Consider the following 23,595-nt stretch of genomic DNA (forward strand, 5'->3'; position numbering starts at 1 on the left):
GCTATCTGCTGGTTACTGGCCCAACACTCTAACCACTAGGCTACCTGCTGGTTACTGGCCCAACGCTCTAACCACTAGGCTATCTGCTGGTTACTGGCCCAACACTCTAACCACTAGGCTACCTGCTGGTTACTGGCCCAACACTCTAACCACTAGGCTATCTGCTGGTTACTGGCCCAACACTCTAACCACTAGGCTACCTGCTGGTTACTGGCCCAACACTCTAACCACTAGGCTACCTGCTGGTTACTGGCCCAACACTCTAACCACTAGGCTACCTGCCACCCTATTGCCTCAGGAGGTTGAATACTTATCTAATCAAGATATATTAGTGTAATATTTTTCATAATTTATTGACTTTGTGTTGATCGTTGACACAAAAAAATGGCAAATCCATTTTAATCCCACTTTGGAAGACGACAAAATGTGGAAAAAGTCGAGGGGCGTGAATACTTTCTGAAGGCACTGTAGATGTGTCAGGAACAAGGGGAACTGAAAGTAAAGCAAGAGACAGAACACGTTGTCTTCAATAAACATGCATGGGTTTTAAATGCAGTAGATATCGATATGCAGACTGGAAGAGACTTACTACACAAACACAAAGCCATTTTCAAAATGGAACACTATTCCATTTTTAGTGCACAACTTTCTTGGTCAATCCCTAAACTGTAGCCCCCTAGGTTAAATAAGAGAAAACTGGGGAAAGGGATTTCATTACTATGCATTACACCTTTAACAAACCACCTCAGAACAGAAAAATTGTTGAGGAAAACATAAGACAACTTATGAACAAAGTAAACGGTCCGTGTATGTATGGATAATTGGTTTGCTCAAAACACCTCTGGTCAATCATTTCAAGTTTCACAAGTTTATTCGCCATGTGCACAGGATAACAGGTGTTAAACAGTACAGTGAAATTCTTACTCGAGAGCTCTTTCACAACAATGCAGTGAATTTGTGAAGCAAAAACACGATTATTAGTTTCACCTGTTATGTTAAACGCTCTCTCAGGCTGTCCTCGCTCAGCCCTACGGGCCATGGTCAAAAGTAGCACGCTAAATAGGGGATAGGGAGCCATTTGGAATAGGGAATAGGGAGCCATCTTCTCATTTACATCTTGAAAGTAAATAATGAAACACTCAGTCTGCTGGTCAACATAGCTGTTATTTATTTAGTAAAAATCAATTGCATTCATTCAGTCATTCACACATACACATTCTATATAAAAGCATTTCCTCAAATCAGGTCCTATCGGACTGTCATATTGAAATCAGAGCTGTCAGTTCATAGAGACACCAGAGGCACATAAAGTGGTGTTCTGTATTATTATAAAATATTCCACCATGTTATATTATTATTAAACATTATTTACTACACAAACATAAAATATTGTATACATTTACCTCAATGACAGTGTTATTATTATGTGGCGGGAGAGCAGGCGAAGAGTCACTGCCATGCTCTCGCAGCAAACGCATGGCATATGGGACACAAACACCTGGTCACTGTGGTATTAAATGACTGAACAGCAGTGCCGGAGATCAAATCAGATTAGTTGGGTCTTAAAGATGATCTTTTGCTTTTCTTGACACAGCAACAGCCTCATAAGCTGTTTGTAAAATGGCCGTCAAGAGTCCAAAAAAACTTCAATTGCTTTTCACAACTGTCACAATCTGTCTTCCTCCTGTTTGTCACAGCAGCTCAGAGCAGAATATTGTGACATAACAGTTAAGACATTTTCCAGTTCTATGTGTGTATGTGTCTTCACATTGGTTGGTTGAAACATGAGGAACCCATAAATCATGAGCAAAATGTGAATTAAATATAAATATTATCTCATCAATTATGTTACAGGACACTTGAGGAAGTTAGAATCTTGGGACATTGGGGTTGATTTCTCAACTAATTATCTAGTATAGAATCTATTTCAAAGAAAGACAGAGAGAGGGATTAATAGAGAAAGAGAGGCTAAATTAAGAGTGAATGTGAAAGGATGTGGAGGAGAGATGGAATGAGATGATAGAGAGACGAGGAGAGGTGAGAGATGAGGAGAGGTGAGAGATGAGGAGAGGTGAGAGAGGAGGAGAGGTCAGAGATGAGGAGAGGTGAGAGATGAGGAGAGGTCAGAGATGAGGAGAGGTCAGAGATGAGGAAAGGTGAGAGATGAGGAGAGATGAGAAGAGGTGAGAGAGGAGGAGAGGTCAGAGACGAGGAGAGGTGAGAGATGAGGAGAGGTGAGAGATGAGGAAAGGTGAGAGAGGAGGAGAGGTCAGAGATGAGGAGAGGTGAGAGATGAGGAGAGATGAGAGAGGAGGAGAGGTGAGAGAGGAGGAGAGGTCAGAGATGAGGAGAGGTGAGAGATGAGGAAAGGTGAGAGAGGAGGAGAGGTCAGAGATGAGGAGAGGTGAGAGATGAGGAGAGGTGAGAGATGAGGAAAGGTGAGAGAGGAGGAGAGGTCAGAGATGAGGAGAGGTGAGAGATGAGGAGGTGAGAGGGGTGAGAGGAGGGGGGAGAGACAGGTGAGCGAGAGGTGAGAGGAGGAGTGAGAGAGGTTAGAGCAGGGGTGTCAAACATACGGCCCGCGGGCCGGAACCGGCCCCCAAGGAGGTTCGATCAGGCCCGCAGGATAATTTGAAAGTGGAAAAAATGCATAAAAGACATGGAATTAATATTTTTAATTCGCTGCAATTCATGGATTATCCGCTAAGGGGCGCACTCTTTCCATCAGAGTAGAAGACAAGCCGCATCACTGAGACAGACTGAAAACAGCAGACGGTATCAATGCGCCATCTGCTGCTTGTTACGACGTTGTTAATACCTTGGTCTCTACCTCTCCGCTACACCCTCATTAGCCAAAATGTCGTTATCCAAACGGAGAAAAGTAGATAAGGAGTGTAGAATTTTCAAAGAAAAATGGACCACGTCCTATTTATTTACAGAGATGCACGGAAAACCTTCGTGCTTGGTGTGTTTGCAACAAGTTTCGGTATTTCGGTACCTTTAAAATGCTGCCTTAGATACTGTTTGCATTGAAAGAATACAGCTCTGTGAAGATGAATCCTTACTGTGGTGATTTAAAAAATGTGCACTTTAATGTTAGTCAGCAGCTTCAAAACAAAAGTTGTGTGATGGAATTCTACTGTTCATACAACTCCATAAATTTTCAGTATGTATTGTATGTGTATGTATGTTTCATGTATGAAGTTTACAGATTTACAGGACAGGCGAACACTTTCTTCATTACACATTTAAAATCACTCTCCTTAGTTTGTAAGGTGTACGCAGGGATTACATTTAGATTTTATATGCGTATGTGTAAGTGGTTTAAAAATTCCTTTCTTTAAAAGTCTCATTTAATCTTAAAGTGCATTACTATATTTTTCAGTACCAATTAAAGTTTTGTGCCTTTGTACAATCAGTGGGATCAGTTGCAATGCATATTTGTGAATGATAAAAGTAAATTGCACATTTGTCTAAGGAAATATGAGGTGTTTCATGAAATGTTTTGTAAAAGGATAGTTCATTAAATTTCAATATTTTCCTAATGTTCTTGTGCTTCTTTACACCAAAACAAAGGAAAGACATGATATTTTGGTTATTTATAGCAGAGTATGGTATAATTTTAATGGTCCGGCCCACTTGACATCTCCCTAGGCCGTATGTGGCCCACGATGCGAAATGAGTTTGACACCCCTGGGTTAGAGAGAGGTGAAAGGAGGGGTGAGAGAGGTTAGAGAGAGCTGAGAGGGGTGAGAGAGGGGTGAGGGGTGAGAGGAGGGGTGAGGGGTGAGAGAATGTGCATAACTGCTACATATGGCAGGAGTTCCAGAGCTGAGGGTCTATCAGCCAATCACAGCTTGGCTTTGGCTGGCACCAGCTGCAGACTCTGAAGCTTCATGGCCATGCCCATGTTTCCTGCGATCTTCAGCTTGCCCTGGAAGAATGCCTGCAGCGGACAGGTAGGGGAGAGAAATTATAAATCAGAGGAGAATGGGTTAAAACATAGGAAAGTCAACTACTGCTCAGGCTCCAAGGTTTAAAGGGTTCAGATTACCCAGTTGCAGGATTAACACAGTTCATTGAAAACTGGGACACGGGGGAGAGAGAAAGAGAGAGCGGGAGGGGCTGGCAGTGTCAGTGTTGGTCAGGGTGACAGCTTGCAGCCAGGGAACGGCTCTGCTCTGACATGAACCAACTGGAGGCATGCCAAACCCAAAAAACAACCATCACATTGCATCCTTGAGTAAGTATGTGTATGACGTCTGTTAAATGGTACAAAAAGAGGTTTCTAACCTCAAGTGTCTTTCGTGGTTAAATAAAGGTTCAATTCAACAACAAAAAATCCCCAACTTCTTCAATTCTGCTTGCTGATGCTGACTCTCAAAAATAAAAGCTCTGACGAAGACTAAGAGTCCGACACGTAAGCTTGAATAAAATAAGTGACACTAAGAAGAGCAGTGTGAAGGTTTCTCTTTCCTTTGGGTAAACGAAGGAAGGAGAAACCCAAAGGACTGAGTTCAGTGTTGCTGAAAGGATCAATTAAACCAAATTAATCAATGTGTGGATGGGAAGTGGGCCTAGATTTAGCCAGGAAAAATCACCCAAAAACATACACTATCATTAATCACATTCTTCCCTGTTGAATTTCTCCTCCCTTTGTATTACTTTTGTCTCAATTGCGAAAAGTTGGATTGGAAAACGCCCACCTGCTGAAAATGTCACCATGGTAAAAATCTACATTTCCCTGCTGTGTCATCTCCCTTTCTCCTCAACGTCAGAAAATGGATCATGGGAATCAGTTATAGTCTGGTCCTCCAGCCAACCTGGGGACGAGGTTAGTTCAATAACAATAAATCTCATCGCTCTCAGGTCTTTGAAGTCCTTTATATCTGAACAGAGGTCTGAGACCACACCTGGCCTTTCCCTGTGGCAACTGGGTTCCTAACAGAGGTCTGAGACCACACCTGGCCTTTCCCTGTGGCACCTGGCACCACTTGACCTCTGATTTTGAACACTTTGGGGTGATTAAGTGCTTGAGGACACCCACACAGTTTGCTGAAGTAGGTAAACATACTCATTCCATTTCTTGTGTGTGTGTGTGTGTGTGTGCATGTAATCAATGCATGTAATCAAAATCAATAGATTTTTCTCTCCCTGTCTGTTACATGTTGAGTGAATTGTCCTTGGTCTGTGGGCGTTGTCAGACGGTGTCCCTTACGTCCAGGGTCAATGTCCATGAACAGACAAGGGGCTGATGCCCTTAGTACATCTGAAGGCCTTGACTAAACATGTATTTCTTAGGGGAGAGGAGGGGAGGGTTGAGTGAGTGAGTGAGTGAGTGTGAGAGAGAGAGAGAGAGGAGACCCACCCTATGGCATAACAGAATGCATTCTGGACAAGGACTAATCTCATTACACTGGCCAATTTCCAAACCTATTTTTAGAAAACAATCAAATCAGATTTGGCATCCTACTTAAGATCGGGCTTCGCTCGCTTTGGTAATTTTGATCAATATCAAATGAATATTTTTTGTTGTTGAATTAATACAAAAATATTTACAAGATTCATAAAAGCTGATCTCTATGCATCTATGTAACCATCTGCCTCTCCTGAGGAACTCTATTTGCACTAGGCTTGGTGGGCTACATTCATATTGTCATACAGTCCTTCTTATCCCAGAATTTACGGTATTACCGGCATAGCCCACCACGGGGCGCTAAAAATACAAGAAAAGCCCATTTAGCCTATATTACCAGAATGCAGAATTTAAAAAAAATCTAAAACGAACAAACAAATTGCAAAGACAGGCAAATCCAGCTCATAAAGTTATACAAGCATAGCTAGTAGCTACCGGATGTCATTTTCGGTGAGTGTGGACATTTACAAGCGAAAGTGAAGGAGAGCAATTGTGCAAATCATCACCTAATGTGTGCCGCGGAAATTACTTGACGATAAATATTGAATGCTATGGACTCACCAGCTCGCTTTCTCCAGGCGCAGAACTGGCCCAGCGTCGTACGTGGTTGGCCGGTGTAGGCCGTCATTGTAAATAATTATTTGTCTAGTTAAATATAGGGTAAATTGAAAAACTTTATTTGAAAAAATCTTTATTCTCCTGTTGTGCTATTTACAAACAAACACGTGACTGGCTCAACTCTTTTGGGGAAGTACGGTGTAGGATTCTAGAATGAAATACACTTATTCATGTTACGATACTAGAATTTATTGATTACTTTACATTTAATGAATGTATATATTAAGAACTGGATGAGAACTAGGTGTATGGAAAGTTACTGAGTAAGACAAGGCGGAGGCAGGAAGTTTGCATTCTGTCAAACATGTTATCTCATGGATCCTATGGAGAGAGGCAAAGGGCAAAAGTCTGGTTTCAGTCACTGATAAGGTAGGACTGTGGAGTAGGGAGGAGTGAGGAATTCAGCCCAAGGTCAGGTCAGATGAAGTGAGAAGGAACAGTCCTGTTACACACATATACTTACACGCCCACAAAGGTTCTAACAGGAGGCAGGGCCATGACTAAACCAGTGACAGGAACTAATTAAGTTCCTGAATAGCAACAGAGATGTGTTGGCTGTCTATACATACAAGGAGTTGACTCCTCCTTGTAGGAGGGTATAAATATATGTGCTTGTTTAAACATGTTTTTGCAGCTGTTTGACTCAGTGGGTGAATAAACTTGGTTTGAGCTTTTCCTAGTTGTCAGAACCTAACAACGGTAAGCTTCATCATGTAAAATAATGTGACAAGTGAAATGAAGAACGCAATCTGCTTTATCTGCTAATGCATTGCACAAGTTCACTGCAGGTATTCACTTAAAAAGTAGCTACAAATATTCACATTTATTAAAAAACTTTAAATAAATAGATGAAGGTATTGAAAAACCATCCCGTGGCTTTTTCCAAATACCCCGGTATACCGCCCAAGCCCAATTTGGACTAAAAGTGAGTGAAGAATCTCAATATTAAAGATATTGAAATTAAATGACTGGTCTCCATCAATGAGACAGAGATTCACTTTACTGTATAATACAGTGCATTCGGAAACTATTCAGACCCCTTGACTTTTTTAAACATTTTGTTACATTACAACCTTATTTCTACAATGTATACAAAATCAAAAACGGAAATATCACATTTACTAAGTATTCAGACCATTTACTCAGTACTTTGTTGAAGGACCTTTGGCAGCGATTACAGCCTCAAATCTTCTTGGGTATGATGCTACAAGCTTGGCATAGTGCATGTATTTGTGGAGTTTCTCCCGTTCTTTTCTGCAGATCCTCTCAAGCTCTGTCAGGTTGGATGGGGAGTATTGCTGCACAGCTATTTTCAAGTCTCTCCAGAGATGTTCAATCAGGTTCAAGTCTGGGCTCTGGCTGGGCCACTCAAGAACATTCAGAGACTTGTCCCAAAGCCACTCCTGTGTTGTCTTGGCTGTGTGCTTAGGGTCGTTTCCCTGCTGTAAGGTGAACCTTCACCCCAATAGGAACAGGATGCACCTGAGCTCAATTTCGAGTCTCATAGCAAAGGGTCTGAATACTTATGTAAATAAGGTATTTCTGTTTTTATATTTTGTATAAATGTGTATAAAAACTGAACAAGAGGACAATAGTATTGGGCTTCATCCAAAATGGCACCCTATTAGCATAGAGCTCTGATAAAAAGGCTGTGCACTATATAGGGAATATGGTGCCATTTGGGACACAGCCTTATTCATTGTTGTTTTAAGGACTCACCGTCTGTGGATTCATCTTGCCTGTCATCAGCTTCATTAAGTCTTCATCTCCCATGGTGATAGTGCAGTCAGCCTTCTTATCTGAATGGAGGAGAGAATAAAATAACAGAGGTTAAACTTTCCTGCCCTACAAAACCTTCCTTCAATTATCCTGCCCTACAAAACCTTGACGTGTTATGCTCGACCCTCTCAGTATTCCACCACAAAACACCAGAAAATGGCCCAAAAAAAAGAGCTCACCTGCATTTACACTATGATTTCACTATTAGATGATTCAATATTTCTTTTGAATATAGAACGAGAGTTCAGTTCTAGTAACAGGGTTGACCTTAAAATGAGAGACAGACGTAAATGAATCACTAGTCAGATTATTAAATAACAGGCTTTCAGAAATAACTGACAAAGCAACAACGTAACTAGAGCATTACAATGACGGTGAAAACTTGGGGAAATGTTTGGGTTAAGTAGGTTAAAATCTTCCTAGAAGTTATAAAAACATTAAGGACAAAATGTCAAAATGCAGATTTGTTTTTTACTTTAGCAACCCCCCGGGAACAGACATCAGTTCAACGTCTAGTTTTGAATTCAATGTGAAAACAACAAAAAATGTCACCATGTCATTTGATTTAAATTCAAAGTTGGGTGAACAAAAGACAAAATGCCCTGAAGTGGATTACTTTTTTGCGAAATCCAATCAGTTGTCCATGTTGATTCCAATGTCATCACATTGACTTTTTTTGGTTGAAATGACATGGAAACACTGATTTGACCAGTTTTTCCCCTGTTGGAAGTCTCTTTTCATATAAAAAAACATGATCTATTGAATTTTCCATGTGGTCTATATTAAACGGCACGTCATTTAATATAACACGATTTTAAAATTCAACATGGGTGCACAATTTCTACTTAAAATATCAAAAGGGACGCAAAAGGCACGATTTTGTAGAATGACGCTGTTACGAACAGAAAAAGAGGAAGTATGCTCCCATCTTCAGTTTCTTGTTGATCGGAACCGTTCGAGAATCCAATCAACTATATACTGCAAAATACATGGGAACCTTGACATCATGTTAACTTAAATGCCCAACACCATAATCATTGGGACTGCGCTATTCATGGTTAAATAACATGATAAGACTACTGTCCATGTGGTTAAGAAGGGAACAAGTTGTCATTCCAGTACCAGGGACAGGATGAAGTGTGATGTGCTGTGCTGTGCTCTACTTCACACACCTGCCACGGAAGTTGCTTTTATGAAATGTTCGCTGCTCTTTAGAGACCATTCAACGTACTATTGGGACAATGTCCCAAATGCCACTCCATAGTGCTCTGGTCAACAGTAGTGCTCCATATAGGGAATATGTGCTTTCTATACAACGTCCTAACAAGTGAGATAGGTTTGATAACAGGAACGGCTCAGAGGAAGGACAAGTTTCAAAAGGTTTTTCAACAGAGCTGAGTAGAAGAACAGGACATTGCTCCAGACAGCCATAATGGAAGCAATTTAAAAGTTCTCTCTGTGTGTGTGTGTGTGTGTGTGTGTGTGTGTGTGTGTGTGTGTGTGTGTGTGTGTGTGTGTGTGTGTGTGTGTGTGTGTGTGTGTGTGTTTTCTAAAGGAACAATTCAAAAAGTGTGTGTGTTTGGCGTTTGATTAAAATCCTTCTTTATCTTTTGCATTACAGAGCTGCTCTCTCAGAAGACAGACCGCCCATCCTTCAGTCATTTATATTCTGCAGACAACCATCTCCTCAGACGGACAGTCGTTCTGTTTTTTTGTAAGGAAATCTAATATGTCAGAATCTCAGCCAAGATCATCGATCTCCTCCAAGTCCTCTAATGCTCACATTGATAAAAACACTCAACATTGTCAAAACACAAAGACCAGATATTCTGATGACACACACACACACACACACACACACACACACACACACACACACACACACACACACACACACACACACACACACACACACACACACACACACACATACACACACCAGCGTCGTTGCTCACGGAGCCTTGTCCATTCTTCGCGTCTACGACCCACAGAGCGTCTTTCCCCTCTGGTCCATCTGTCACCTTGAAGGCAAAAACTCCTCCAATCTTCTTCACAACGTCTACTCCTTCCTGCAGACAAACCCAATGTGACATCAGAGCAGAGAGAGATGGACTGTTATGGCTCTGCGTTCTATTGGGTTGTGTTAGGTTAATGTGGCAACGGAGGCTTACGTCGGGTTAAAGTTACCTAAATATATACGAGGGTGACGGACTCCATAAATCACGTAGCTAGCTAGTGGTACTGGGTTCTGAGACTACCTTGACATTGGTCTCTGGTGACAAACTGTTAAACAGAGACAGAGACTACCTTATAAAGTCATTATTATAATACAAAAAGCTTTGTTAAATAACATTCAAATGTGGCACTTAATTGATGTGACAACAAGCAGCAATGACACTGCAGAGTGAGACGGAGGTAAGCAGTCGTCAGCGCCCACACAGAACATGAACACATTTGGACTTTGTATAGAAGGATATAAATGATGAATAGGAATTTAGTTTGTCCAGGTGGTGTACCTCGTGTAGTTTCTTCTCTATCTCCTGGAAGACAGAATAGACTCTGAAGCCCTCCAGACGTTCTGCTCTGGTGGGGACAGCCGCTATCTGGGACCTAGAAACTCACACAGGAACAGAACACGGCTTCAGTTAGAGTGCGTTCTCTGAGAGAAAAGACAGGCTAGGAAAAACGTGTGTGTGTGTGTGTGTGTGTGTGTGTGTGCGCGCACAACATCATCATTGAAGGACAGTCATAAAGTAAACGTGTGTGCGCTTGTGTGAGTATGCGTGCTAATGTGTGTGTGTGTGTGTGTGTGTGTGTGTGTGTACCAATGTTGAAAGGAGTATGGTTCAAGGCCATACTACAGTATCTTCACTTAATCTGTTCCAACACAGAAGGTTAAAGTACATGCTGTGGCCACGTCCCAAACAAAACCCTATTCGGTCCACTGCTTTTGATACACACACTAATAGTCTTTGATAAAACCACTTTCAACATTCAACATTGGTACATTCAGTGAGTGAGTGAGTGAGTGAATGAGTGAGTGAGTGAGCTGGCTGAACGACAGGTCTGTCTACCTACACATCAGGTAGACTGAACGACAGGTCTGTCTACCTACACATCAGGTAGACTGAACGACAGGTCTGTCTACCTACACATCAGGTAGACTGAACGACATCTTATCTCAACAGTGTTGAGATAAGAACCACGTTACCCAGTTCAAACAATGACTTGAAGACGTAGGCCTGAAGAGATACTGTAACACAGCCATTTCAACCTTGCCTCGGGGCAATTCCTCATTCACGGAATTACACCGAATTACACTGAGACTCCGATTTGTCACTTTAAAATGTTTGCCAAACAAAAAAACATTGATTTCAACGTTTAATAAACCAAACAACTCTATGCACAATGACTACTTTGAACAATTTACACAGTCAATTGTTTTTATAAAAACATTTACTGGAAAAGTTGTATTTTGTTACCAGGCTTTGTATCTGTGTTTTTGTAACATTTTCTGTGGAAATTGTTCTAAGTAGTCCTTGTGCATAGAGTTGTACGGTTTGTTAAACATGGAAAGAAATTGTTTTATTTATTGTACATTTTAAAGTGAGAAATCTGAGTCTCAGCGTAAATCCGTTACCATGGAATTGCCCCCCCCCCCCCCCCCCCAAAAAAAGTGTTTTCTATTATTTTAAACATACGATTTCTGCAAGGATCTTAGAGATGAAGCCTAGTTATTTAGTTATTTGGTAAATCACCTCAGTTGTGTGTTTCTCACCTAGTCAGTTAATTAGTAAGTTGGTAGGCAGATAAACTCACCTGGCGTCCTGAGGGAACCCCATCCTGTAGAGAGTGACGACCACAGCTCCTCCCAGGCCGATGTTGTGCTGTAGGGCCACCTTCGCCCCCGGGACCTGCCTCCTCTCAGCCTGGCCTCTCAGCTGCCAGCACAGCTCCGCACACTGGGCCAGACCTGAGCAAGCAGAGAGAGAGAGAGAGAGCGGGGAGGTCAATGACACATACAGAGAGAGATCAGATCAGAACACTGGGCCAGACCTGACTAATCAACCACAGAGAGAAATTAAGGCCAACACAATAGAACAGACCTGAGCAATAACAGAAACCAATAGGGTCAATGCACTGAGTCAATCCCAGAGATCAGAACGCTCAGCCAGACCAGAGTAATCAACAAGAACAAAATGAGAGAGAGAGAGAGAGGTCAGAACACTGGGCCAGACCTGACACATCAACTACAGAGAGGGGAGGTTAATACTGAACCAGACCGGAGTAATACACCACAGAGAGATAGAGCTCTAGGATGTCTGTGAAATCAGAAAACTGGGCCAGAACTTACAAAATCACAGGTCAACGCACTCTACAGCTATATAAGCGTTATATAAGAAAGTCATCATGCTAACAACCAGAGGGATTGGAAAGCCTACTGTAATATCTACTTGGACAACAAACTGAACATCACATGTATGAACATTTTATATTTCAAAAGTCTTCATATTTGAAAGGTCTCAATTAACAGATTGATTTCCTATCATAGATTATGGATTTCCTGTTTGTCCTTCCTTCCGCGAGCACACACGCACGCACGCGCGCACACGCACAAAGCCTGTAAGTGCTAATGCTGGATTGCTAAATCTAACCAGATGGACAACAGGCATTTGAACCCAGTGTGGCTGAGGCAGGATGTCATTTCACAAATTAAAAATAACCCTAGGTCCCTGACACAACACATCGCTGGCCCTATAAAAACACAACGACCTTCCATTTTGCTTTTCTAATTTCTACATTGAAAAATTACTACATAGGGCCTCCATTACAGACATTTATAATCCTCTCAGATTCCAATGCACTTAATTTCCATCAACACTTGCCTGCCACATCAGAGGGTGACAAGTTAACACCCCTCCCTAATCTTGCTGGCCGTGACTCCTAGGTTAGCGTTCCAGCATATAATAAACCCCAGGAAGAGTAGCTGCTGCATTGGCAGGAACTAATGGGGATCCTTAATAAACTTCAGGAAGAGTAGCTGCTGCCTTGACAGGAACTAATGGGGATCCTTAATAAACCCCAGGAAGAGTAGCTGCTGCCTTGGCAGGAACTAACGGGGATCCATAATAAACCCCAGGAAGAGTAGCTGCTGCCTTGGCAGGAACTAATGGGCATCCATAATAAACCCCAGGAAGAGTAGCTGCTGCCTTGGCAGGAACTAATGGGGATCCTTAATAAACCCAAGGAAGAGTATCTGCTACCTTGGCAGGAACTAATGGGGATCCTTAATAAACCCCAGGAAGAGTATCTGCTACCTTGGCAGGAACTAATGGTTATCCTTAATAAACCCCAGGAAGAGTAGCTGCTGCCTTGACAGGAACTAATGGGGATCCTTAATAAACCCCAGGAAGAGTAGCTGCTGCCTTGGCAGGAACTAACGGGGATCCATAATAAACCCAAGGAAGAGTAGCTGCTGCCTTGGCAGGAACTAATGGGCATCCATAATAAACCCCAGGAAGAGTAGCTGCTGCCTTGGCAGGAACTAATGGGGATCCTTAATAAACCCAAGGAAGAGTATCTGCTACCTTGGCAGGAACTAATGGGGATCCTTAATAAACCCCAGGAAGAGTATCTGCTACCTTGGCAGGAACTAATGGTTATCCTTAATAAACCCCAGGAAGAGTAGCTGCTGCCTTGGCAGGAACTAATGGTTATCCTTAATAAACCCCAGGAAGAGTAGCTGCTGCCTTGGCAGGAACTAATGGGGATCCTTAATAAACCCCAGGAAGAGTAGCTGCTACCTTGGCAGGAACTAATGGTTATCCTTAATAAACCCCAGGAAGAGTAGCTGCTGCCTTGGCAGGAACTAATGGTTATCCTTAATAAACCCCAGGAAGAGTAGCTGCTATCTTGGCAGGAACTAATGGTTATCCTTAATAAACCCCAGGAAGAGTAGCTGCTGCCTTGGCAGGAACTAATGGTTATCCTTAATAAATAGAGTACAGTGGCTATAGAAAGTCTACAACTCCCTTGTGTTACAAAGTGGGATTAAAATCGATTCAATTGTCATTTTTTTTGTCAACGATCTACATACAATCCTCTTCATTATATAAGTATTCAAAACCTGAGTCAATACATGTTAGAAACACCTTTACAGCTGTGAGTCACTCTGGGTAAGTCTCATAACAGCTTTGCACATCTGCAGTGTACTATATTTCCCCTTTATTCTTTTCAAAATTCTTCAAGCTCTGTCAAGATGTTGGGGATCATGGCTAGACAGCAATTTTCAAGTCTTGCCATAGATTCTTATGCAGATTTAATACAAACCTGTTACTTGGCCACTCAGGACACTTCACTGTCTTCTTGGTAAGCAGCTCCAGCATAATTGTGGCTTTGTGTTGTAGGTTATTGTCGTGCTGAAAGATGAACGTCTCCCAGTGTCTGGTGGAAAGCAGACTGAACCAGGTTTTCCTGTAGGATTTTGCCTGTGCTTAGCTCCATTCCGTTTCTTTTCATCCTGAAAAACTCCCCAGTCTTTGCCAATGTCAAGCATACCCATACCATGATGCAGCCACCAACATGATTGGAAATAAAGGAGGCAGTTACTCAGTGATGTGTTGGATTTACCCCAAACATTAGGCTTCGCATTTAGGCCAAAACGTAAATTCCTTTGCTGTATTACTTTAGTGCCTGGTTGCATACATAAGCATGTTTTGGAATATATATATTCTGTATATTTCTATTCTTCTTTTCACTCTGTCATTTAGGTCATTATTGTGGAGTCACTACAATGTTGTTGATCCATCCTCAGTTTTCTCCCATTAGACATTGAACTCTGTAGCAGTTTTAAAAATCACCAATGGCCTCATGGTGACAACCCAGTTTCCTTCCTGTCCTGCAGCTCAGTTCAGAAGGACGACTGTATCTTTGTATCTGGGTGGTTTAATACATCATCCACAGCATAAATATTAACTTGACCATGCTTAAAGATAATCACTGTCTGATTTGTACTTGTTACCCTTCTGTATGAGGCTTCCGGAAAGCTCCCTGGTCTTTGTAGTTGAATCTGTGCTTGAAATTCAATACTTGACTGAGGGACCTTACAGATGCTGTATGTATGGGGGACAGAGGAAGGGGTCGTTATTAAAAAATCATGTCAACTCCTATTATTTCACACAGAGTGAGTCCATGTAACTTATTATGTGATTTGTTAAGCAACATTTTACTTCTGAACTAACATAGGCTTGCCTAAACATGGGGCGGCAGGTAGCCTAGTGGTTAGAGCGTTGGGACAGTAACCGAAAGGCTGCTGGATCGAATCCCTGAGCTGACAAGGTAAAAATCTGTCGTTCTGTCCCTGAACAAGGTAGTTAATGGAGATCCACAACAAGAGAGACAACACTACATAAAGAGAGACCTAAGACAACAACATAGCAAGGCAGCAACACATGACAACACAGCATGGTAGCAACAAAACATGGTACAAACATTATTTGGCAAAGACAACAGCACAAAGGGCAAGAAGTTAGAGACAGGAATCAACCCAGCACGTAGCACAGTTCAATATCCTCCTGGGACTACTCAGGATGTCACATCCTGTCTGTGTGTTACAGGCAAAGCGTGGATGTGGGAGTTACTGACTTTCTCAGGAGACTACTGCCCTCTGGTGGTCATGACAGTCACATCACACATTCAGAATCTATCTTAATCTATAATGTAGCTTTTTCAACATTCATTTGTTGCATACAAAATTAGTTGTTGGATTAAGAGGATGATGAAGTCACTGGGTCAGCAGGAGATGGTTGGTGTTCTTTACCTGTAGCTCATAGAGGGGTCAAGGGTTACGAGGTCAGGGGTTATGGGGTCAGCAGCAGGTGTTTGTGCTGACGAGAGGGGTCAGGGGTTAGAGGTCACTTGGTCATAGATGTTATTACCTGTGGCTCCCAGAGGGTGTCCTTTAGAGATGAGTCCTCCGCTGGGGTTGACCACCCACTGGCCTCCGTACGTGTTGTCTCCTCTGTCTATCAGCTCTCCAGCCTTACCTAGGAACATAGAACAGTGATACATTAAATAATATAATACCTTTGATCTTTAAAGCGCTTTTCATGTTGGCCTACAGGTAGACATTCACAAAGTGTGGTACAAAGGTAAAACAGGACAGAATGCTAAGGGAACACAGTCAGGGGGTGAAACTCAGAATGCTAAGGGAACACAGCCAGGGGGTAAAACTCTGAATGCTAAGGGAACACAGTCAGGGGGTAAAACTCAGAATGCTAAGAGAACACAGCCAGGGGGTGAAACTCAGAATGCTAAGGGAACACAGGAAGGGGGTAAAACTCAGAATGCTAAGAGAACATAGCCAGGGGGTGAAACTCAGAATGCTAAGGGAACACAGCCAGGGGGTAAAACTCTGAATGCTAAGGGAACACAGTCAGGGGGTAAAACTCAGAATGCTAAGAGAACACAGCCAGGGGGTGAAACTCAGAATGCTAAGGGAACACAGCCAGGGGGTGAAACTCAGAATGCTAAGGGAACACAGCCAGGGGGTAAAACTCAGAATGCTAAGGGAACACAGCCAGGGGGTAAAACTCTGAATGCTAAGGGAACACAGCCAGGGGGGGTAAAACTCAGAATGCTAAGGGAACACAGCCAGGGGGGGTAAAACTCCGAATGCTAAGGGAACACAGTCAGGGGGTAAAACTCAGAATGCTAAGGGAACACAGTCAGGGGGTAAAACTCAGAATGCTAAGGGAACACAGTCAGGGGGTAAAACTCAGAATGCTAAGGGAACACAGTCAGGGGGGGGTAAAACTCAGAATGCTAAGGGAACACAGTCAGGGGGGGGGGTAAAACTCAGAATGCTAAGGGAACACAGGCAGGGGGGGGTAAAACTCAGAATGCTAAGGGAACACAGTCAGGGGGTAAAATTCATTACGTGTATGATAGGAGTATGACATGAGATCAAAGACACAGATGGCCTCTCAATCAAAAAAATATATGAATAATTCAACTATAGTAACACATTGAACTAAACAAATCAGAAACAGTGAAAAACAAATAAAAAGCAATTCTATATATTTTTTTAATAAAAAAAACATTCTTAAAAAAAAAAAATTTAAATTAAAAAAAACATTCTAGGGAGTTAAAAAATCTACTTTTATGTGGCTAGAAATAGGCGGTAGAGTGGTAGGGTCAGACTCACCCTCTGGGCACAGCCCCAGAGCCTCGTACGTGATCAGCTCGTTGGCAGAGAAACAGTCATGCAGCTCGATCACATTGACGTCACTGGGTTTCAGACCCGCTGTCTCAAAACACTTCTTGGCTGCCAGGGAGGTCATGTCGTATCCAACCTAACAGGAAACAACACAATAAGTCACTATCTTTTTGTTGTTCTGCATTTAAAAGTTGTTGGATACTTTTGAACAGCTTTATGTCCCCTCTCACCATCTTCATGCAGCTATTGTCGTCGAAGGTAGTGGCGAGGTCCGTGACCATCTCCTGGGCTAAGATCTCCACCGCCTGGTGCTCTAGACCATGGCGCCTCACAAAGTCCTCACTGGCCAGGACAGCTGCCCCTGCACCGTCAGAGGTAGGACTGGGGGGGGGGGGGACAGTGTTAGTGTCCCATATATTATTTTCCTGCCATAGTGCAAAAGCCCCAAAGCAACACCCTGGTCCTTAACACTAAAATGTTTAATTGTAATCAAATAAAGCCAAACTCTAGGGAGGGCTTCCCCGCTCTGCCTATCCTCTGGTAGGGGAAACACTGCTCCAGAGAGATAGTGGGACTCCTTACCAACACTGGAGAAGAGTAAGGAACTCAAACACCTTCCTGGACTGTTTGACCTGGTCCAGACTGTACTCATCCTGGAACTGAGAGTACCTGTTAAAACAAACAAACAAACAAACACACACACACACACACACACACACGCACACGCACACGCAAACATTGATCATTGGATTGGTCAAAGAAGGTAATTTCTAATGACCAGGCCTTCTGTGTGTTAAAGAGTTGATGGTTGCAGTCTTACGGGTTGTTGGTGGAATGCTTGTGGTTCTTCCATGCGATTTTAGCAAAGTGCTCTGGTGTAGTACCTGGAAGAGTCCCGGGAATGAATACACTTAACTATTCAATGACAGACTTCCCAGAGTTCCACAGTCACACACTACATGGTGTATCATCCAGATGAAAGAAAAGGCTGAGAACAGCACCAACAACACACTTCATTAGGTACTGTACACATGTGCACGCACACCATCATGTTTACCGTATTTCTCCATGTGTTCTCTGCCGGCGTTGCCAAACATCTGTGGTGCTGCCGGTGCTGCTGCCATCCCATATGTGTTGAACATCACCTCCATATGCTTGTCCATGGGGTTTGTCCTGTCCATGAACTACAATACACCGGGTTAGTCCTGATCATGAACTACAATACACCGGGTTAGTCCTGTCCATGAACTACAATACACCGGGTTAGTCCTGTCCATGAACTACAATACACCGGGTTAGTCCTGATCATGAACTACAATACACCGGGTTAGTCCTGATCATGAACTACAATACACCGGGTTAGTCCTGTCCATGAACTACAATACACTGGGTTAGTCCTGATCATGAACTACAATACACCGGGTTAGTCCTGTCCATGTACTACAATACACCGGGTTAGTCCTGATCATGAACTACAATACACCGGGTTAGTCCTGATCATGAACTACAATACACCGGGTTAGTCCTGTCCATGAACTACAATACACTGGGTTAGTCCTGATCATGAACTACAATACACCGGGTTAGTCCTGATCATGAACTACAATACACCGGGTTAGTCCTGATCATGAACTACAATACACCGGGTTAGTCCTGTCCATGTACTACAATACACCGGGTTAGTCCTGTCCATGTACTACAATACACCGGGTTAGTCCTGATCATGAACTACAATACACCGGGTTAGTCCTGTCCATGTACTACAATACACCGGGTTAGTCCTGTCCATGAACTACAATACACCGGGTTAGTCCTGTCCATGTACTACAATACACCGGGTTAGTCCTGATCATGAACTACAATACACCGGGTTAGTCCTGTCCATGTACTACAATACACCGGGTTAGTCCTGTCCATGTACTACAATACACCGGGTTAGTCCTGTCCATGTACTACAATACACCGGGTTAGTCCTGATCATGTACTACAATACACCGGGTTAGTCCTGATCATGTACTGCAATACACTGGGTTAGTCCTGATCATGTACTACAATACACTGGGTTAGTCCTGATCATGTACTACAATACACCGGGTTAGTCCTGATCATGAACTACAATACACCGGGTTAGTCCTGTCCATGTACGACAATACACCGGGTTAGTCCTGTCCATGTACTACAATACACCGGGTTAGTCCTGTCCATGTACTACAATACACCGGGTTAGTCCTGTCCATGTACTACAATACACCGGGTTAGTCCTGTCCATGTACTACAATACACCGGGTTAGTCCTGATCATGTACTACAATACACCGGGTTAGTCCTGTCCATGTACTACAATACACCGGGTTAGTCCTGATCATGTACTACAATACACCGGGTTAGTCCTGTGCATGTACTACAATACACCGGGTTAGTCCTGTCCATGAACTGCAATACACTGGGTTAGTCCTGATCATGTACTACAATACACTGGGTTAGTCCTGATCATGTACTACAATACACTGGGTTAGTCCTGATCATGTACTACAATACACTGGGTTAGTCCTGATCATGTACTACAATACACTGGGTTAGTCCTGATCATGTACTACAATTGGTCTTACCTTTGATGACAAGGAGCCTCTCTCCATCTTTTCAAAGCCAAGGGCTAGTGTACAGTCAGCCAGACCTACAGTCAGCAAAAGAAGGCATATGTTTAGGTCCAGCATAAGACGGATTATAGTAGATGAGCATGCATCCTACTTCAGTTTGCTTCCAGGACATGGCATCACTAGGGTCAGAAGTTTGTCCTGAACATGTGACCAGAGCAGGGAAAGACTCCTAGTCCTAGGAATCAATCCTGCCCCCCTCTCTCTCAGTCCCACTCACCTCTCTGTGTCCCATCCAATGACGTCCAGGGAAGGGGGAAAAAAGTATGTGGCACACCTGCTCGTCGAACATCTCATTCTGAAATCATGTGCATTAATATGGAGTTGGTCCTCCCTTTGCTGCTATAACAGCCTCCACTCTTCTGGGAAGGCTTTCCACTAGATGTTGGAACATTGCTGCGGGGACTTGCTTCCATTCAGCCACAAGAACATTAGTGAGGTCAGGCACTGATGTTGGGCGATTAGGCCTGGCTCGCAGTCGGCGTTCCAATTCATCGCAAAAAGTGTTCGATGGGGATGAGGTCAGGGCTCTGTGCAGGCCAGTCAAGTTCTTCCACACTGATCTCGACAAACCTTTTCTGTATGGACCTCGCTTTGTGCACGGGGGTATTGTCATGCTGAAACAGGAAAGAGCCTTCCCCAAACTGTTGCCAAAAAGTTGGAAGCACAGCATCGTCTAGAACATCCTTGTATGCTGTAACGTTAAGATTTCCCTTTACTGGAACTAAGGGGACTAGCCCAAATCATGAAAAACAACCGCAGACCATTATTCCTCCTCCACCAAACTTTACAGTTGGCAGTTGGCACTATGCGTTTGGGCAGGTAGCGTTCTACTGGCATCCGCCAAACCCAGATTCGTCTGTCGGACTAGCAGATGGTGAAGCGTGATTCATCACTACAGAAAACGTGTTTCCACTGCTCCAGAGTCCAATGGTGGCGAGCTTTACACCACTCCAGCCGACGCTTGGCACTGCGCATGGTGATCTTAGGCTTGTGTGCGGCTGCTCTGCCATGGAAACCCATTTCATGAAGCTCCTGACAAACAGTTCTTGTGCTGACATTGCTTCCAGAGGCAGTTTGTAACTCAGTAGTGAGCGTTGCAACCGAGGACAGACGATTTTTACTCGCTACGTGTTTCAGCAACCGCCGGTTCCGTTCTGTGAACTTGTGTGGTCTACCACTTCGCGGCAGAGCCTTTGTTGCTCCTAGACATTTCCACTTCACAATAACAGCACTTACAGTTGACCGGGGCAGCTCTAGCAGGGCAGAAATTTTACGAACTGACTTGTTGGAAAGGTGGTATCCTATGACAGTGCCACGTTGAAAGTCACTGAGCTCTTTAGTAAGGACATTCTACTGCCAATGTTTGTCTATGGAGAACAACTGTGTGCTCGATTTTATACGCCTGTCAGCAATGGGTGTGGCTGAAATGGCCTAATCCACTAATTTCAAGGGGTGTCCACATACTTTTGTATATATAGAGTACTGTATGTGTAACACAGATATGATTAATATATCTACGGTCGAGTTCCACTCACCTCCCTGGATTAGCTGTCGGGCCATGAACAGGGCAGTGGAGCCTGTGGAGCAGTTGTTGTTGACGTTGATGATGGGGATCCCTGACAGGCCAAGGCTGTGGTAGATGGCCCTCTGGCCACAGGTAGAGTCACCTGAAAAATAATGATAATAATATGGTCATTTACATTGACAGTAACACAAGTGGAGTCACCCGAGACACACAGATGGACAGACAGATGTCAAAATGACCTCATTTTAAAGTGATCTTGTTTTAAAAGCAATAGTTCATCACTACACAGTTCTCTTCGTGACACAGACACAGGTCAGCTCAGGTGAAGGATTGCGTTGTGTTATAATATCTTACAGGCCTATACAACAGCATAGCTTATTACTAGGCCTATACAACATCATAGCTTATTACTAGGCCTATACAACATCATAGCTTATTACTAGGCCTATACAACATCATAGCTTATTACTAGGCCTATACAACATCATAGCTTATTACTAGGCCTATACAACATCATAGCTTATTACTAGGCCTATACAACATCATAGCTTATTACTAGGCCTATACAACATCATAGCTTATTACTAGGCCTATACAACATCATAGCTTATTACTAGGCCTATACAACATCATAGCTTATTACTAGGCCTATACAACATCATAGCTTATTACTAGGCCTATACAACATCATAGCTTATTACTAGGTGGACACTTACAGCACTTTTGGACTGAATTTGAAGGCAACTCACAGGGCATTTAATATGCCTAGAAAAATACTGTTAAGTAACGGACAGTTAACATTATAATCCATGACAGTCTCTTACCATACACATAGCCCACACAGGCTTGCTGTATGGCAGAGTAGGGGACTCCAGCATCAGACAAGGCCCTCTCACCTGAGTCATAAACACATGATTATAAGACACAACAGGGAACAATGGGCATCACTCAAAATGTTGCATGTAGAATGGGACTATTATATGACATGTACAACACAGGGTATTATAACCAGGTAGTATCCAGGTGACTATAGCTCAAGGTGTATCCAGGTGAATGTAGCAAGGTTGGCAAGTACAGGACAGGTACAGTAATGAAATGAAATGACAACCACCTGCTATCTTTGCCATGTCGGGATAGTCAAAGTCTTCTTTTCCTGGCTTCTCAAACTGCAAAGACAAAACACAGGAGAGGGTTCTGGATCAAATCTCAGACTGGGGATAACAGTTCAACTACTACACAGACAGAGCTCTGGGTCAACATGACCGCTGTGTACTTGAGCAAGGCACTTTGCCCGTAAACTTCTCGGTACTATGGCTTACAACACCTGTGTGTGTGTGTGTGTGTGATCTGAAAAGGCAATGGACAAAGAAAGTATTCTTCTAATTCTGACTGTACAGGAGGGACGTCCTTCTGCTGCATGCAATGTAGCTAGTGTTTATCAAGCTATCGGTGTGTGCAATGCATCCATGACCCTTGGCACAATTAGCCTATGACCATGGAGTATTGGACTTTCAGATTAGACGGGGTTTTAAAATGCCACGTATGGCAATTTCATTTTAGCTAGCTAGAAAATACATTTCCAAGCCATACTTCACAATACAATTGTAAACATTGTTCGCCCAATATAGTTGTTATTCAATGTTTCGTGTTAGCTAACTAGCATAGCTTGAAAGCTAGCTAAATTAGCTACGTTACTGTAGTTACCTAGTTGGCTAGCAACACCAACATGAACAGCTGACAAGTCTTAAATCTCGCGTTAAGTTATATGTTTAGCCAACAATAGTTGTTTAGCCTACGTTAAATATCGAAAGAAATGACAAACTACTTTAGCTACCTACGTTTTTTGGAAATGCTGCTAACCAACATGACAGGTAACGTTAGCTAGCTAAGGACAACGAGCTAGCTCTTTGCTAAATAGTCTTTCAATACTAGATAGCAATCCAGCTAGCATGGATGCTAGTCGAAATGCAACCATTTAAAACCAATAGCAAGATTTACCTTTGTCATTCCCACTCCAATGACGAATACTCTGTTCTTTTGAGGAGCCATTCTGGTTGTTGTGCTGAGACTAACGTTAGTGCTTCCAAGAGGGAAGAGTGACAATACGGATGATAACCGTTCACCGAACTGAGAAGTCAAAGTACTACGAAGGAGTTTCAGTGGAGCACGTGAACGCAGCATAACTCCTTGCCTGTGATGATGCTAGCTATCTTTACCCATATTAACGTTACACAATACAGTGACTTCCTAATGAAATCACTTGAAAGTGTGTCCAGTTGTGTAAACAATGGATGAACTCTGGACAAATACCTAACGTTAGCGAGATGTTTTACTATTGACTGTTTAAGAGCAAAGTACTGTGCTATTGTTGACTATTGTAACAA

General features: G+C 42.9%; 1 protein-coding gene across 3 annotated transcripts; it reads right to left on the reverse strand.

Moving 5' to 3' along the window:
- Nucleotides 1-1,145: 1,145 nt before the first annotated feature.
- scp2a (sterol carrier protein 2a) lies at nt 1,146-23,462 on the reverse strand. 3 transcript variants are annotated; one of them, XM_071360912.1, is made up of 16 exons: nt 23,210-23,447; nt 22,323-22,377; nt 22,036-22,107; nt 21,222-21,353; nt 19,639-19,703; nt 18,088-18,214; nt 17,851-17,914; nt 17,613-17,699; nt 17,261-17,411; nt 17,019-17,166; nt 15,751-15,858; nt 11,633-11,786; nt 10,330-10,423; nt 9,753-9,882; nt 7,754-7,833; nt 1,146-3,946 (listed from the first exon to the last, which is right to left on the reverse strand). In XM_071360912.1, the coding sequence occupies exons 1-16, from the start codon at nt 23,390-23,392 to the stop codon at nt 3,851-3,853; spliced, it is 1,746 nt and encodes a 581-aa protein (XP_071217013.1). In that variant the 5' UTR covers nt 23,393-23,447; the 3' UTR covers nt 1,146-3,850. The 3 variants fall into 3 exon arrangements, with proteins under 3 accessions (XP_071217013.1, XP_071217015.1, XP_071217014.1); XM_071360914.1 differs by lacking the exons at nt 1,146-3,946; nt 7,754-7,833; nt 9,753-9,882; nt 10,330-10,423; nt 11,633-11,786 and adding an exon at nt 11,857-12,051 and having other exon boundaries at nt 23,210-23,460; XM_071360913.1 differs by lacking the exons at nt 1,146-3,946; nt 7,754-7,833; nt 9,753-9,882; nt 10,330-10,423; nt 11,633-11,786 and adding an exon at nt 14,737-14,925 and having other exon boundaries at nt 23,210-23,462.
- Between the last annotated feature and the right edge of the window lie 133 nt (nt 23,463-23,595).

Source organism: Salvelinus alpinus, chromosome 23 (genome assembly GCF_045679555.1).
Source record: "Salvelinus alpinus chromosome 23, SLU_Salpinus.1, whole genome shotgun sequence".
In the NCBI taxonomy this organism is placed as follows: domain Eukaryota; kingdom Metazoa; phylum Chordata; class Actinopteri; order Salmoniformes; family Salmonidae; genus Salvelinus; species Salvelinus alpinus.